Genomic DNA, 14049 nt, shown 5'->3' on the forward strand with positions numbered 1-14049 from the left:
GGTCTGGAATCATAGAATTGAGGATTTTCCTGTCAGGTTTTTAATTAACATTACTGCTGATGGCAGGTTAGAAAAAACATTTAAGACATTTGTGAATGAAATTAAGACTTTAACCTGCTGAGGAAACTTAAATCAATACAAGACCTGCAGACATCCTGATCAATAACGAAGACAGTGTGCGAATCAGGAAGGAGACTTGATCGATCCATCAATAAGTCTGTTAGTAAGTGACGTTTGTTCACCGTTACAGACGTCCAGGTTACATTTATTAACTTGTTTCAGAAGCTTTTCACTGTCGTATTAAACGTCTGTTGAGATAAACTAGACGTGAGCACAAACACGACACGACAGCCGGATCTGTTAGTTCATTTTACCTTTAATAATAAAAAGAAAACTAAAATAAAAATCTCAAAATAAAAAATACATGGCAAAACAATAGACTCTTAAATGATTATGAGAATAATCATGGTCGCAATGATGATACAGTAGAAGTAATAATAATAATAATAATAATAATAATAATAGTCACCATAATAATAATAATAATAATAATAATCAGAAGCATAATAATCATAATTCTTTTCTGGTGTTCGTCCCACCAGCAGAAATCACTTCCTGTCTTATAGACATTATGGTTAAGCATCGCACAGGCCGGGGCGTGGCACTTGTCAAAATATTTTCACACTTAGCAAAGTTACCCCACATATGCACGACAAAATAAGGACAGAATCACAGCTCGTACGATTCACAGCACTGCTTGGAAAAAAAAAAAAAAAAAAAAAATTACAAAAAAAAATTAAAATCAAAAAAATTAAAAACATGCTCCGTTTCTGTTTCTTCTTCTTCTTCTTCTTCTTCCCTTCTGGGTGACGGTCGCAGCTTCAGTGACTGACTGAGCGAAGGACAGAGGAGGGAGAGTTTTGGCAGTTTTTTAAGATTAAAAAAAAAAAAAACAACAAAACAAAAAAAATAGTTTGTTGGTTTTTTTGTGTGAAGCGAGCTGACGACCCGCGGAGCCTCGAAAGCTTGTCAAAAAAAAAAAAAAAAAAAACAACTAAATTTCTAAATTTGGCCAAGCGTCAAAAAGATCAACATTCTTCTTCTTCTTCTTCTCCTGAAATAAGCGAAACATAAAAATGCAGTTCTGTGGGTTTTTTTGTCCAATGAAAGTGCAGTGCTTCTGTGTCATCTGAAATGTTGATCTGTGCAGTTTGTTTTTTTTTATTTTTTAAAGGGGGGCGGGGGGATAAACACGAAAAACTCGTTAAGAAACGTCGGAATGGCCCCTAACTACTCTTACCCATGATGCATCTGTGTTTAAGAATGAACATACAGAGAAAAAGATCTAGTAGAGGAATAATAATAATAATAATGATAATAATAATAATAATAATACCCGAGCTGCTGAAGTCCTTCACATCATGTCTGAGGTCACATGAGGAAAATAAATTTAAATAAAAATGGATGATGGTCGGGAGAGGAGGAAGCAGGAGGTTCATGTGCTGCTGAGAATCACTGGTGCTGTTTGGTTTGTTTTTATCACATCTCTGGTGTTTCATTGGCACAGATCTCATGTTTAATTTGCTGATTTGTACCTTAAAGTTTGTAAAAAAAACTAAAAAAAATACACAAAAAATTGACCTGGTTGGTGTTGTTCTCTAAGAGGATCAGAATTACGACTTAAATCTTGAGGTTGAAGTGTTTTGAGAAAAAGTTGTACAAATGTAAAAAAAAAAAATTGTAAAATTGTGACTTTATTCAACAGTGTTACAATAATATGTTGATACTTTACAAGAAAAAGTTCAATATTGAGAATAAAGTTGTAATTTTAAGAGAAAAGTTGCAGGAATAAAGTCGTAATAATCATAACGAGGTGTTATAACAGATTTAACTGTTGGATAAAAATGTCAGAATTTAATAATTATAATGTTTTGATAAAGAAGTTAAAATGCTGCAGGAATAAAGTCATAATTTTACAACATATCTGAGATTTAAAGAATTACGTTGAAATATTTTTGAGTGTTATTTGATGATAGTGATAATAATTATGAGGAAAAAAAGAAATTTACAAGTAAACGAGTCAATAATACAGTAATTCTATGAAAAAAAGCAGCGATATTACAGAATAAAGTTGTAATTTCACATAAACGTTTATAAGAATTACAGTTTTTTTACAGAAAGTCTTAAAGACTAAAGAGAAATTCATGAAAGTTGCTTGTTAATGAAGCTTTCAACCACATCTCCTGGTCTTCTTTTGATGTTTTTTTAATTTACTAGAATTAAATCTTGTACTTGTTAAAAATACATTTTATTTCCTGCATTTGAAGTTTTAAACTTGTGAGAGAAAAACTGAATCCGTTTAATCTCAAATAGAAGAATTTAATTACAGACTGAATTATTGGCACCTGCCGACATTTACAGTAGTTTTCTGTAATTTACTGCTTCGTAACAAAAACAAAAACATCACTAACTTCCTCTCAGGCTTTTATTGAAATGCTGCAAAAATTCTGTATATTTAGTATGAATTTATCACAAAAACTGGCAACTTAAAGTTATTGGCAACAGTGAGATCCAGAAGGCACGATGCAGTTTACACAAGTGATTAAAGTAAAGACGCAGTGTTGTCGTGTTTATCGTACGTATTTACTGAAAGTGCATTTGGGTAAATTTGTGGCAAGTGGGGATTCATATTTTTAAACAGAAAGATGATGATGATAAACCAAAAAACACCAGTATTTCCCTTTAAACAAGCTGCTGATGGCAGTTTAAACCAGGCAGCTAACTGCTCTGTTTGTTGTGAGTTTAGCATCAAGCACTTCAGAACATAACTGACGGGAAAAGAAATCCACTTCAGACCAGTTTAAACCCAGTAAAGGTCAAATAAATCCGTCTGCTGAACAACAAGCTTCAATTTATCCAAAAGAGTCGAGCGACTCGAGGTCCAACTCTGGTCTAAAGTTTAATCAGAGTTTAAAAAAAACAAACAAACAAACAAAAAAAAAAACGATTCCAGCGTGATCAGAGTTCAGGCTCCTTTTGTAGGTTTGCTGTTTTTTAAATATTTTCCACATTAATATTTTCACCTGAAGTGTTATTTTAATATAAAACAATCACAATAGGACTTAGTGGCATCTAGCGGTGAGGTTGCCAGTGTTTGGTTTGTCCGTTCTAGGCTACCGTAGCAACACCGTAGATATAAAGATTCATTCTAAAGGTAACGAAAACACGACGATTCTTATTTTCAGATGATTATAAACTAATTAAAACAAACTTATGAACGTTCTGCTGGACGCCACTAAATTCTACAAACTGCACCTTTAAGTGTAGCTGGTGGAAAACGTTTGGTCTGAAGATTCCTGCACATTGTCTTTATTTTATTAACGTCTTTACTAAAGTGAATATAAGTGAACGACGTTTTCAAACCTGCTGCACGTAGAAAAAGTGAGATTTAAAGGAAAAGTCTGGTGATGTTCTATAATTTTATTATTATCAATAAATCCCAAAAAAACACCAAAACCAACGATGAACTGATCTTTCTAACAAGACTTTCTTCTGTAATCTCAGGATTACAACATGAACACTGTGCTGAGTTTAACTTTAAGATTTAATATTTTAATATAACGTTACGGCTCCGGCTTCCTGTCGGGTCATGTGCTCAGATCCTGGTAGTAGAATTTAACAACTTTTTCCTCGTACAATTATGACTCAGTGGTAAAGTTACAAGAAAAACAAAATCATATTACACAATTACTTCTTCAAAGTCAGTCAGATATTTTATACTTTTCTCATCTTTAACGGTGATTAAAACCACAGTAATAAGCTGTAAATTACACTGTAATTACGCTGTAAATTACACTGTAAATTACACTGTAATTACGCTGTAAATTACACTGTAAATTACGCTGTAAATTATACTGTAAATTACACTGTAAATTATACTGTAAATTACGCTGTAAATTATACTGTAAATTACACTGTAAATTACGCTGTAAATTATTGAGCCTTTTTATATAAAATAAAACTAAATATTTGTGATGTTTATAAAGATTCACGTCAGCAGGAACCAGAGCAGCAGAGAGTAACTAAGAGACAGACGGACACATCGTTGGTTTTGGTGTTTTTATGTAATTTGTTTATAATAAGAAAAATATAAAATAACACCAAACTTGTACTTGTTAATCCACTTTATAGAAAGAATTATTTAACCGTCATTTATATATAAAACCTCGTCCTGAAATGACAAACACAATCAAACCACGTAGTTGCACCTTGTGCTTTCCTTCAAGTCTGGATCAAAAATGAAACTTTATATTAATAAAGATTTACTTCTTCAGTAGGAACCAATGAGCCACAGACAGAGCAGGGGAAAGTATTGAGAGACGGACTGAACTTTTCCTTTAAATGTGACGACAGAAAACAAACTTCTTTAGATGGGAAGTGTTTAAAAATAACAACCCGACTCCGTCAACGCTGGAATGGTTCTTATTTAAAAAAAAAAAAAAATAAAAGAACAGGAGGAGTGAAGGGAGGGAGGGTAAAAAAAACAACAAAACAAACAGTGCAGCGGACAAAATGTGACGACGTGACAAAAACATTTCACAAAATGTGACGACGGGGGGGGCGGGGGGGGGTCGAAGCGGAGAGTGGATGCTGGTGAAATTGAACTTCAGTTGCCTGCGTAAGACTGAGTGAGTGTGTGTGAGTGTGTTTCCTCCTCTTGCAGCCATGATGTAAAAAAAAAAAAAAAGCATCTACAGTTATGTACGGCGATCACCACTGAACACAGATCTCTCTCTCGACTGCTCGTAGAAGATTTTTTTTTTTCTATGTTTCAAATATATATTCTGTTTGTACAAGACGGTGATCGTCGCCGCGGGAAACGGGCGACATTCAAAAAAAAAAAGATTTCAAAGTAAAAGAGGACGAACGCTGCTGCTGCTGCGGCTGCGCCTCTTCAGCTTCCTACACGTGTTTTATTTTCTTCTATTTTAAGCTGATCAATCAATTCCTTCACATGTTAAGCCCCGCCCACGCCTTGAACGTGTCGACTACAAAAGAAAAACAAAAAAACAGCAGATTCAGATCCAGACCGCCATCATCTGTCCTGCAGCTGGTTAACATTTATCAGCGAAAAAAAAAAAAAAAAAGAGAAACAAGAGAAGACAGATGGAGAACAAGGCGGCGAAAAATGGCGGCGGCGGCGGTGGCGGCGGCGTGACGAATGGCTGAAGCAAGAGAGGAAGAACACCACCGAGCCCCTGCGAGGCCTCCGTCCAAACATGCCCTCATCCATCCCCTCCACCGGGGAATGTAACGTGAAGAGTGTGTGTGTGTGTGTGTGTGTGTGTGTGTGTGTGTGTGTGTGTGTGTGTGTGTGTGTGTGTTGGTGGTTTCAAAGCGAGCATATGAAGGGGTCGGCGAGCTCCTAGCAGTCCTCGTCCTTGTCGTCCACGACGCCTTTGAGCCGCAGGCGGGCGAAGTCCTCGAAGACGAAGTCGTCGTCCTGGGAGATGCTGCTGAGAGGACGAGGAGACGGTTTATTTACCTTTTATTTATTTATTTATTTATTTATTTCTAACAAGTTTCAAACCCTTGAAAACATCGGACGGATTCAGGTTTCATGCTTGAGAACATGTGGGACCAGATGTGAGCAGCTGTTTTTCAGTGAATGTGTGTGAACGTCGTGAAGAAGAACATCTTCATCATTTTTCTTCTTCTTCTATTTTTTATCTTAATAAACTCGACTGCAGGCTGGATACTCACTTTGTGTCGAATTCTATCAAATTGGTGTCGATGGGGGGGTCCATCTCTGGCACAGCTGTAACACACACACACACACACACACACGTGTATTAGCATGACACCACTGTTTCCATGGAAACTGCCTCTTGTCTCCATGGATATTGAGTGCATGTTAAAGAAGGCGACGAGGATGACAAAAGGGCAAAAGAGTTACATAAAGGCTGTTAGAGCAGCGTGTGACATCTGACGCGTTTTGTGTGAATTAATCCTCTCGGCTGACGACGGGACGGACGGTCGTTAACCTATCAGGTGTGTGAACTCACCTGACTGTGGGCGGGACACCGGCGGCTCCACGGGTTTAGGATGCATTAAGATGAAGGGCAGCTCCACCGACACGTCTCTGGAAAAACAACAAACAAACACACACACACACACACACAACGTCACTTCAGCAGGAAATCACCTCTCAGACTACTTCCTGTTCTCCTGTTTAACTCCGGAGACATAAACAACAACACTGAAACATCATCACCTTTTACCAATGATATGTTCAACATGTTAGCAAACAGTTGATTATTTCCACACCCAGCAGTTACTAAGCAACGTGATCCTCCCATTGATAATGTCAGTAATCACATGTGGGGTTCCTCAGGGTTCTAGTCTCGGTCCTTCATAGTTTTAATCTGGTTAAAGCTGCCTGAACTTGTTTTCAGCAGAATAGTCTGTAAAAACTACTTCTGTCATATTATCAGCTTATAAAGTAGTTGTGGCTAACATGTTAGCAAACAGTTGCTTATTTCCACATCAAGCAGCTACGGTGCAACATTATCGTCACATTGATAATGTCAATAATTACTTGTGGCGTTCCTCAGGGTTCTGTTCTTGATCCTTTATAGTTTTAATCTGGTTCAAGCAACTTGACATGATGTTTTTTGTTCACTTGTTTTCAGCAGAATAGTCTGTAAAAACTACTTCTGTTATATTATCAGCTTATAAAGTAGTTGTGGCTAACATGTTAGCAAACAGTTGTTTATTTCCACATCCAGCAGTTACGGAGCAACATTATCATTCATGTGGAGTCGTGTTTCTGTCCACCTGGTGAATGTGAGTCCAATATTCACTCTCTTTTATCTTCTGTTTTTACTCTCTACCAACTCCTGAGGGAAATATCTGGCTCTTTAGCTGCTAAATGCTCCACTATGTTCACCAGCTAGCCTACAGCTAACTGTTAGCAGGTAGTGTAAAGTTGCAGCTGATAAGATAAAATGAGCTGAAAGATGCTGAAACACTAAAAGAAAGGTGAGTTTGTCACTATAAGTGCTCTGTCTCGTATTTATCTTTTGCTAAAATGAAGAGTTTTGCTCAACGTTTTTTTAATTTTGGAGGCAGAAACACACAGGAAGTGCTGCAGTAAAGACTCATCAGACACGTCGTTTGTGCCGTGATGAATATTGTTCAGCTTTCCTGCAGTCAAGTCCATCAACACAGAGGTTTAGATACTATTAATTAGTCTGACAGCTTTCTGTTGTCATGTGTGTGTTAACAAATAAAGTAGATATTTAGTTCATGTCGTGGACAGACAGTTTATTAGGTACACTTAGCTGAAGCTAATGTAGTCGTGCAATAATACCACAGTCTTACAGGAAATATGATGTTCTGCTTTTCTCTGAGGCTGCAGTTTTCCTTTATACTGACACGTTTTCATCCGTTTATATCAGTGAGTGTAAAAACAACAGCAGCTTCAAAATCACTGTGAAGTTAAATCAACACGTCTGTAAACAAGTTTAATAAAAAACTAATTATAACTTTGATGAACGGAGGATTTACTGCAGGGCTTCTGCATTAGTTTTAGATACGTGTACCAAATAAACTATATGTTGTTGGTTGTGACTCTTCACACCGTGTGCATCATTTAAACCTTCAGTGACGTCTTGTTTTGTTTGTGCAGCGTGTTAAAACTGCTGATCTCAGACCGACGTCACACTGAACACAAACAGCCTGGTTGTGTCGATGTTTTAAACTACAAACAACAAAACTTCTCAACTTCATCATGAGAGTGAAGCAGGTGTGATATGACGACGTGTATCTAATATGTTTATTTCACTCTTACGACAATATTTTTCATCATTTGAAGTCCATCTTTTGATGAATCATATTAATAAATCACTCTTCTTGGTTTTTTATTCACAAAGCTTTTACTGCTCTTACAGTAACTGAGCGTTTAACCTGCGGTGAAACACGGAGCGCAGGAGAGCAGCGCGACCACGAACGACGACAGCAAAAGCGGACAGCGCACAGCGGAGCAGAAGAGAGGCAGCGACAACTACACTCGTTACTGTTAGACAACAAATATTATATTGTTGGTTATACAATATTTATATTTTTTCGTGGCATTTGACGAACAGCGTTTCCCATCAGCCCACAGACGTTTCTATGCATGTAATGTTTATATGTGTGTGTATATAAACACATATATACTGTACAAATATATTATTTTATTGTATTGTTGAATACTTCTACATATACTGGAGTAGAAAATCATTTTAAAACTTATAATCACAACAACTTGAATGCTGTAAAAGTGTTTAGACAGCAGAGTTTACGAGTAAAAAGTAGGAAAAGTGACTTTTATGGATATGAATGAAACTTTTAATGGGAGCTGTCGTGTTTTTAAACGCTCACAATCGTTGTTTAACTGTTAAAGTCAGAAAGTCTTCTGCTTCTCATCTGCATTAGTGATAAAACATGGAGAGTAAACTCCATTTTTTCATAAAGCAATGAGAGTTAGAGCTACAGAAGCTAAACAGGAAGTGACACAGGACTTGGTCTCTATAGTATCAGCTGGTGTTTTTGGTCATGTGACACATAAAACAGATCATTTTCTCATTAAAAACCAGGCTGTTTGATGTTTCACGCGTGCTGTCGGCTTCAGATCAGAACTGAATGAACACTTGAGGCTGTCAGTCACATTTACCTCTCCAACATGCCTCGCAGCAGCCTGCAGGAGGGGGAGAGGAAGAGGGAGGAGGAGGAGGAGGAGGGGGGAGGAAGGGGGGGAGGAGGGAGGAAGGGGGGGGGGGAGGAGGGGCACACAGAAAACCAAAAACACAAGAGGGGAGATGAAACGAAAAAGCAGGAGAGGGCGACACGTTCGACAACACGTTCAAACAACCTACAGTTGGAGGCAAACACAGTGAGGAGCAGCGGCAGCAGCAACAAGCAGACCGTTTCCATGGTAACTGACTGACACTGACAACAAGGAAGTTAAGAGGCAGGAAGCTGCGGCTGAGCTGCAACGACACGAAGCCGCTGATGGTCAACCAGGATTTTAATCTTGTGTGTTTGTTTTGTTTTGGAGGATCAGAGCTGATGTGTCGGTTTCTTTCACTCCCTCGTGACTGTAAAGAGATTTCATTCTTAAAATTAAACTGATTAAACTCAACTTATAACCAGATGTGATGTAAACCCAGAAAGCCAAATACATCCAGACATGTTTTGAGACATAAAAACTCTATAAATATGTTTTTTGGGAGTTTCTGAATCAACTTCTGTCGTTGCCTGGGAAACCACTGGTTGCGTGGCTCCGTTAAGGAGTATGTTTGCGTAGCGAGCGGGGAAAGAGCGAGGAGCAGAGAAGTGACGGTGGATGCGAGCGGAGCAGAGGAAAAGGTTAGTAGTAAGTTGTCAGTCTGGCAGTAAATGAACAGACTACAGTGTTTCAGTTAATAAATGCTAAAAAGTCACGTCTGTTGTTTCCCCAAATGCTGGAAAAGTAAAGGAGGTTAGCTCCAAAGTTAGCAACAATGGGTTAGCATAACCTGAAGATGCTAAACAGAGAAATGTGTGACTGCTAAGTTTACTGTGCACTCTGTCTCGTTACCCCCCCCCCACGACTAATCAATTAGATGAAGATTATGTACGATTTTAGTCGACCAAGATTGTCTTTGGTTGACTGCAGCTCTACTTTTAATGTCTTATTCTGTCCGACCAACAGTCCAAAACAAAAATATTCAGTTTACTCTCGTTTATGATAAAGAAAAACATTAAATCATCACATCTGAGAGGCTACAACCAAAACTTTGTCATATTTTCTTTATAAATGTACTAAAATGATTATTCAATTAACTGTTAAGGGACTTAACGATGGACTTCTGTCACATCGTTCCTGACGAGTGATGAATGAGAAGCTCCGACAGTCACAGAAGAAGAGTAAAAACACACTTTTTATCATCTTTAAATGAACTCAGATTGAATTTAAAGTGGATTTGAAGTGAATCTGATGCAGCTCAGCCGAACCTGTTTCATCAAGAGGAGTCTGAAAGAAAAGAGCTCAAAACTCCACTGATGACTTTTAACTGGAAACACTGAGGCTGAGAGGACAGGAAGTGATGTCAGCAGAGCGGTAGGGCGTGTGTGTGTGTGTGTGTGTGTGTGTGTGTCGTACCCTCCACGTGAGACCACCAGTTTGACTTTGACTCTGTAGGACACCAGGATCCCCAGAACCTCCTTGTTGGTGACGTCCTTCACACTGAAACACACAACAGAGCGCCGAGATCACGTGACTCTGACAACACACCTGTACCTGCTGTGTGTGTTTATGTGTGTGTGTGTGTGTGTGTGCTTATGTGTGTGTGCTTATGTGTGTGTGTGCATGTGTGTGCTTATGTGTGTGTGCGTGCGTGTGTGCTTATGTGTGTGTGCTTATGTGTGTGTGTGCATGTGTGTGCTTATGTGTGTGTGCGTGTGTGTGTGCGCTTATGTGTGTGTGTGCTTATGTGTGTGTGCGTGTGCTTATGTGTGTGTGTGTGCATGTGTGTGCTTATGTGTGTGTGTGCTTATGTGTGTGTGTGTGTGTGTGTGTGCTTATGTGTGTGTGCGTGTGTGTGTGTGCGTGTGCTTATGTGTGCGTGTGCGTGTGTGTGTGCGCCTATGTGTGTGTGTGTGTGTGCTTATGTGTGTGTGCGTGTGTGTGTGTGTGTGTGTGCTTATGTGTGTGTGCGTGTGTGTGTGTGTGTGTGCGTGTGTGTGTGTGTGTGTGTGTGCTTATGTGTGTGTGTGTGTGTGTGCTTATGTGTGTGTGTGTGCTTATGTGTGTGTGTGTGTGTGTGTGTGTGTGTGTGCTTATGTGTGTGTGTGTGTGTGTGCTTATGTGTGTGTGTGTGTGCTTATGTGTGTGTGTGTGTGTGTGTGTGTGTTACATGGTGGAGGAGGCCAGGTTGGTGTCTTCATGTTTGAGTTTCCCGTCCAGAGCGAGTCCTCTCTTCTCTCTGTTCTTGTCGAGCGTCGGGGTCAGAGTGTACACCTTACAGAAGGTGGAGCTGGACGACACCTGGTCACTACGGAGACGACACAGCTGTCAATCACACCGCTAAACCCCGCCCACACAGACTCACCTCAGAGCGGTTAGATTCTCTATCTCTGGTTTACACATGTATACATCTACTTTACCAGTTTAAACTCCTTAAATCCAGTTTAAACCAGTTCAGTTCTGGTGTAAATGAGTTTTAAAGAAGTTCAAACCAGTTTAATCCAGATTATTTGTGGTTTAAAGCAATTTGTGTCTTGCTTGAACATTTTAAACCAGTTTCTATCTCATTTAAACCACTTTAAAAGTAATTTAAACCAGTTAAAACAGCTCAGTTTTAAACCAGTTTAAAACCAAACTAAGTTTAAACAAACTTTAATCCAGTTTATCTCTGGTTTTATCTCATTTCAACAGATTTAAAATGTGTTTATTTATTGTTTATACTTGTTTAAATCTTAATAAAACCAGTTTAAAACCAGTTTAATCCAGATTATCTCCTGGTTAAGAAATGTATCCCTTTATTCAACAGGTTTTAAACCAGTTTTTATCCTATTTAAACCAGTTTAAACTTACATTCAGATTATCTCTGGTTTAATGTGATTAATCTGTTTAATCTACAACACATTAAAACTAAGTTTTAAACCAAAATAAACAAGTTTAGAGAAACAAACTAGAAATAAACCATTTTTTAAGTCTTAAATATCATTTGATTGATACTTTTTCTAACTTCAGTAACTCTGAGCGGATTCTTACTGGGAACACAAGAAGATGAAACTGGGACTTACTCTGCCTCCAGCTGGGCCACTGGACATTTATACTGGGCAGTACTGAACAGGCAGATATCTGCATACTGACGCACTGCAGAGAGACAAACAGTTAGTGAACATTAATCACTTTACACCAGTAAATCCTTATTTTAAACTCTCTAACGAGAGATTCATGAATAATAAACAGACACATTTAACTGGTTCAGTCAGATTCAACTCTGTCCAAATATTCACTTTCCCCTCTATTAGCTTCATTACGACTGTTGTTGTTTTGGTTTCTGATGTCACAGACGTACCGGAGATCTTGACTCTCTTGACGGTCTTGGTCGAGTTGTTGGTGACGTGAACGTTGACGCTGATGGGCTCTCCGTGGTAATATAACTACACACAATGCATCATGGGTAAAAAAAACAAGATACTCATTAGTGTTATCTGCAGTAAAAGTACATAAGTATTATGAGCTTGATGTAGTTAAAGTATTGCAGTAAAAGTACATAAGTATTATGAGCTTGATGTAGTTAAAGTATTGCAGTAAAAGTACATAAGTATTATGAGCTTGATGTAGTTAAAGTATTGCAGTAAAAGTACATAAGTATTATGAGCTTGATGTAGTTAAAGTATTGCAGTAAAAGTACATAAGTATTATGAGCTTGATGTAGTTAAAGTATTGCAGTAAAAGTACATAAGTATTATGAGCTTGATGTAGTTAAAGTATTGCAGTAAAAGTAGTGGTTTGGTCCCTCTGACTGATATATTATTATATATGACATCATTAGATTATTAATAGTGAAGCATCAGTGTTAGAGCAGCATGTTACTGTTGTAGCTGCTGGAGGTGGAGCTAGTTTACACTACTTTATATACAGTTAGCTAGTTTAGTCCAGTGGTTCCCAACCTAGGGGTCGGGGCCCTCCAAAGGGTCAGCAGATAAATCTGAGGGGTGGTGAGATGATTAATGGGAGAGGAAAGAAGATGTATATATATATATGTGTGTGTGTGTGTGTGTACATGTGTACCTCCTTGTCCAGGGAGGCCTCCAGGTGCAGGGATCTGTCAGACATCAGGAAGCTGCGGGTCGTCTCCACCATCGGTTGAGGACCAGGCTTCTCTGGAGCGTACTGAACCTTCCTGATCACCAGACGCACCGAGTTTCTGCACACACACACACACACACACACACACACACAGGAAATGAGTCCACTTTCTCCTTAAACAATCACTTCATTCATGTCAACAATCCAGAGTTTCCTGCTGAGCTTTATTTTGAAGGTGCAGCAGCAGCAGTAAGAACTTGTAAAGTACTGAAGTTCCTGCTTGTGTGACACGTTTCTGTTTCTGCAAACTGCAGCTGCAACGATTAATTAAAACAGTCAATCAATATTAAATTAACAGTCAACTATTTTGATAATCAATTCTAGCAAAAATGTGAGAATTGCTGCTTTTATTTGTCTTTAACATCATTATAAACTGAAGATCTTTTGGTTTTGAACATTTGTTGACGTCACTTTGAGCTCCAGGAAACTGTGATAATAAATACACACAGAGGAAAACACCAGCTGATTAATGGATAACGAGAATAAAGTTGCAGCTCTGCTGAAAGCTGATTGGTCGATCGTTGACACGTTTACAGTCTTTTTAGCATCAAATTCCTTCTTTGTGTTTCCCTGTTGAGCTGCAGGTGGAAGTAAAGTAACAAACAGACTGTAACGTTGACAGAATCTACTGGATTTGAAGCTTCAGATCAACTTTTAAATACATTGTGAGGTCATTATGAAGAGATCTTCTACTGGTCAGTATGAACAGGAGGAATCATACTGACTGTTGGTTTAAGACTCAATTAAAATAATAAACTTCTCCTTTCAGGTGTTTGGAGGTTTTTCCAGTTGTTTTTCCAGCTTCGGGACATAACGGAGTCACGATCTCTTTAACGGTCGCTGCTCTCTGCAGCCGACCGGAATATGATCTTCCTCTTTCTTTCTTTCTTTCTTCTTCTTCCTCTTTCTTTCTTTCTTCTTTCATCTTTAAAACAACCTGTTCATGCTTTTCATTTGTGTGAATCTGCAGTTAGAAGATGATGATGAATTGTTTTCTCTCAGTACTGATGAAACTGATCTGATGAAACAGGGTCTCATTTCTCATTTCTTGCATCCGGTTTCTTGTTCAGCTGCTGATGGTGAGAGATGGTGAGAGAGACGCCTGCACGTCTATCACTAATGTCTTTATTATAAGTGTTATT

General features: G+C 38.4%; 1 protein-coding gene across 4 annotated transcripts in view; it reads right to left on the minus strand.

Annotated features, from left to right (window-relative positions):
* Positions 1–944: 944 nt before the first annotated feature.
* Positions 945–14049, minus strand: part of LOC122995191 (arrestin red cell) — a 32310-nt gene continuing 19205 nt past the window's right edge. Inside the window, exons 9-17 of one of the 4 annotated variants that reach the window (XM_044370224.1) lie at positions 12830–12965; positions 12111–12195; positions 11833–11905; positions 10941–11078; positions 10187–10270; positions 8717–8740; positions 6066–6142; positions 5764–5818; positions 945–5513 (exon numbers count right to left, since the gene is read on the minus strand). In XM_044370224.1, coding sequence (XP_044226159.1) covers positions 5426–5513; positions 5764–5818; positions 6066–6142; positions 8717–8740; positions 10187–10270; positions 10941–11078; positions 11833–11905; positions 12111–12195; positions 12830–12965 — 760 coding nt within the window. In that variant the 3' untranslated portion in view covers positions 945–5425. Of the gene's footprint in view, positions 5517–5763; positions 5819–6065; positions 6143–8716; positions 8741–10186; positions 10271–10940; positions 11079–11832; positions 11906–12110; positions 12196–12829; positions 12966–14049 lie in introns of all 4 variants that reach the window. The other 3 variants (XM_044370222.1, XM_044370226.1, XM_044370225.1) reach the window with 3 other exon arrangements.

The sequence above is a fragment of the Thunnus albacares genome, chromosome 13 (assembly GCF_914725855.1).
Source record: "Thunnus albacares chromosome 13, fThuAlb1.1, whole genome shotgun sequence".
Classification (NCBI taxonomy): Eukaryota; Metazoa; Chordata; class Actinopteri; order Scombriformes; family Scombridae; genus Thunnus; species Thunnus albacares.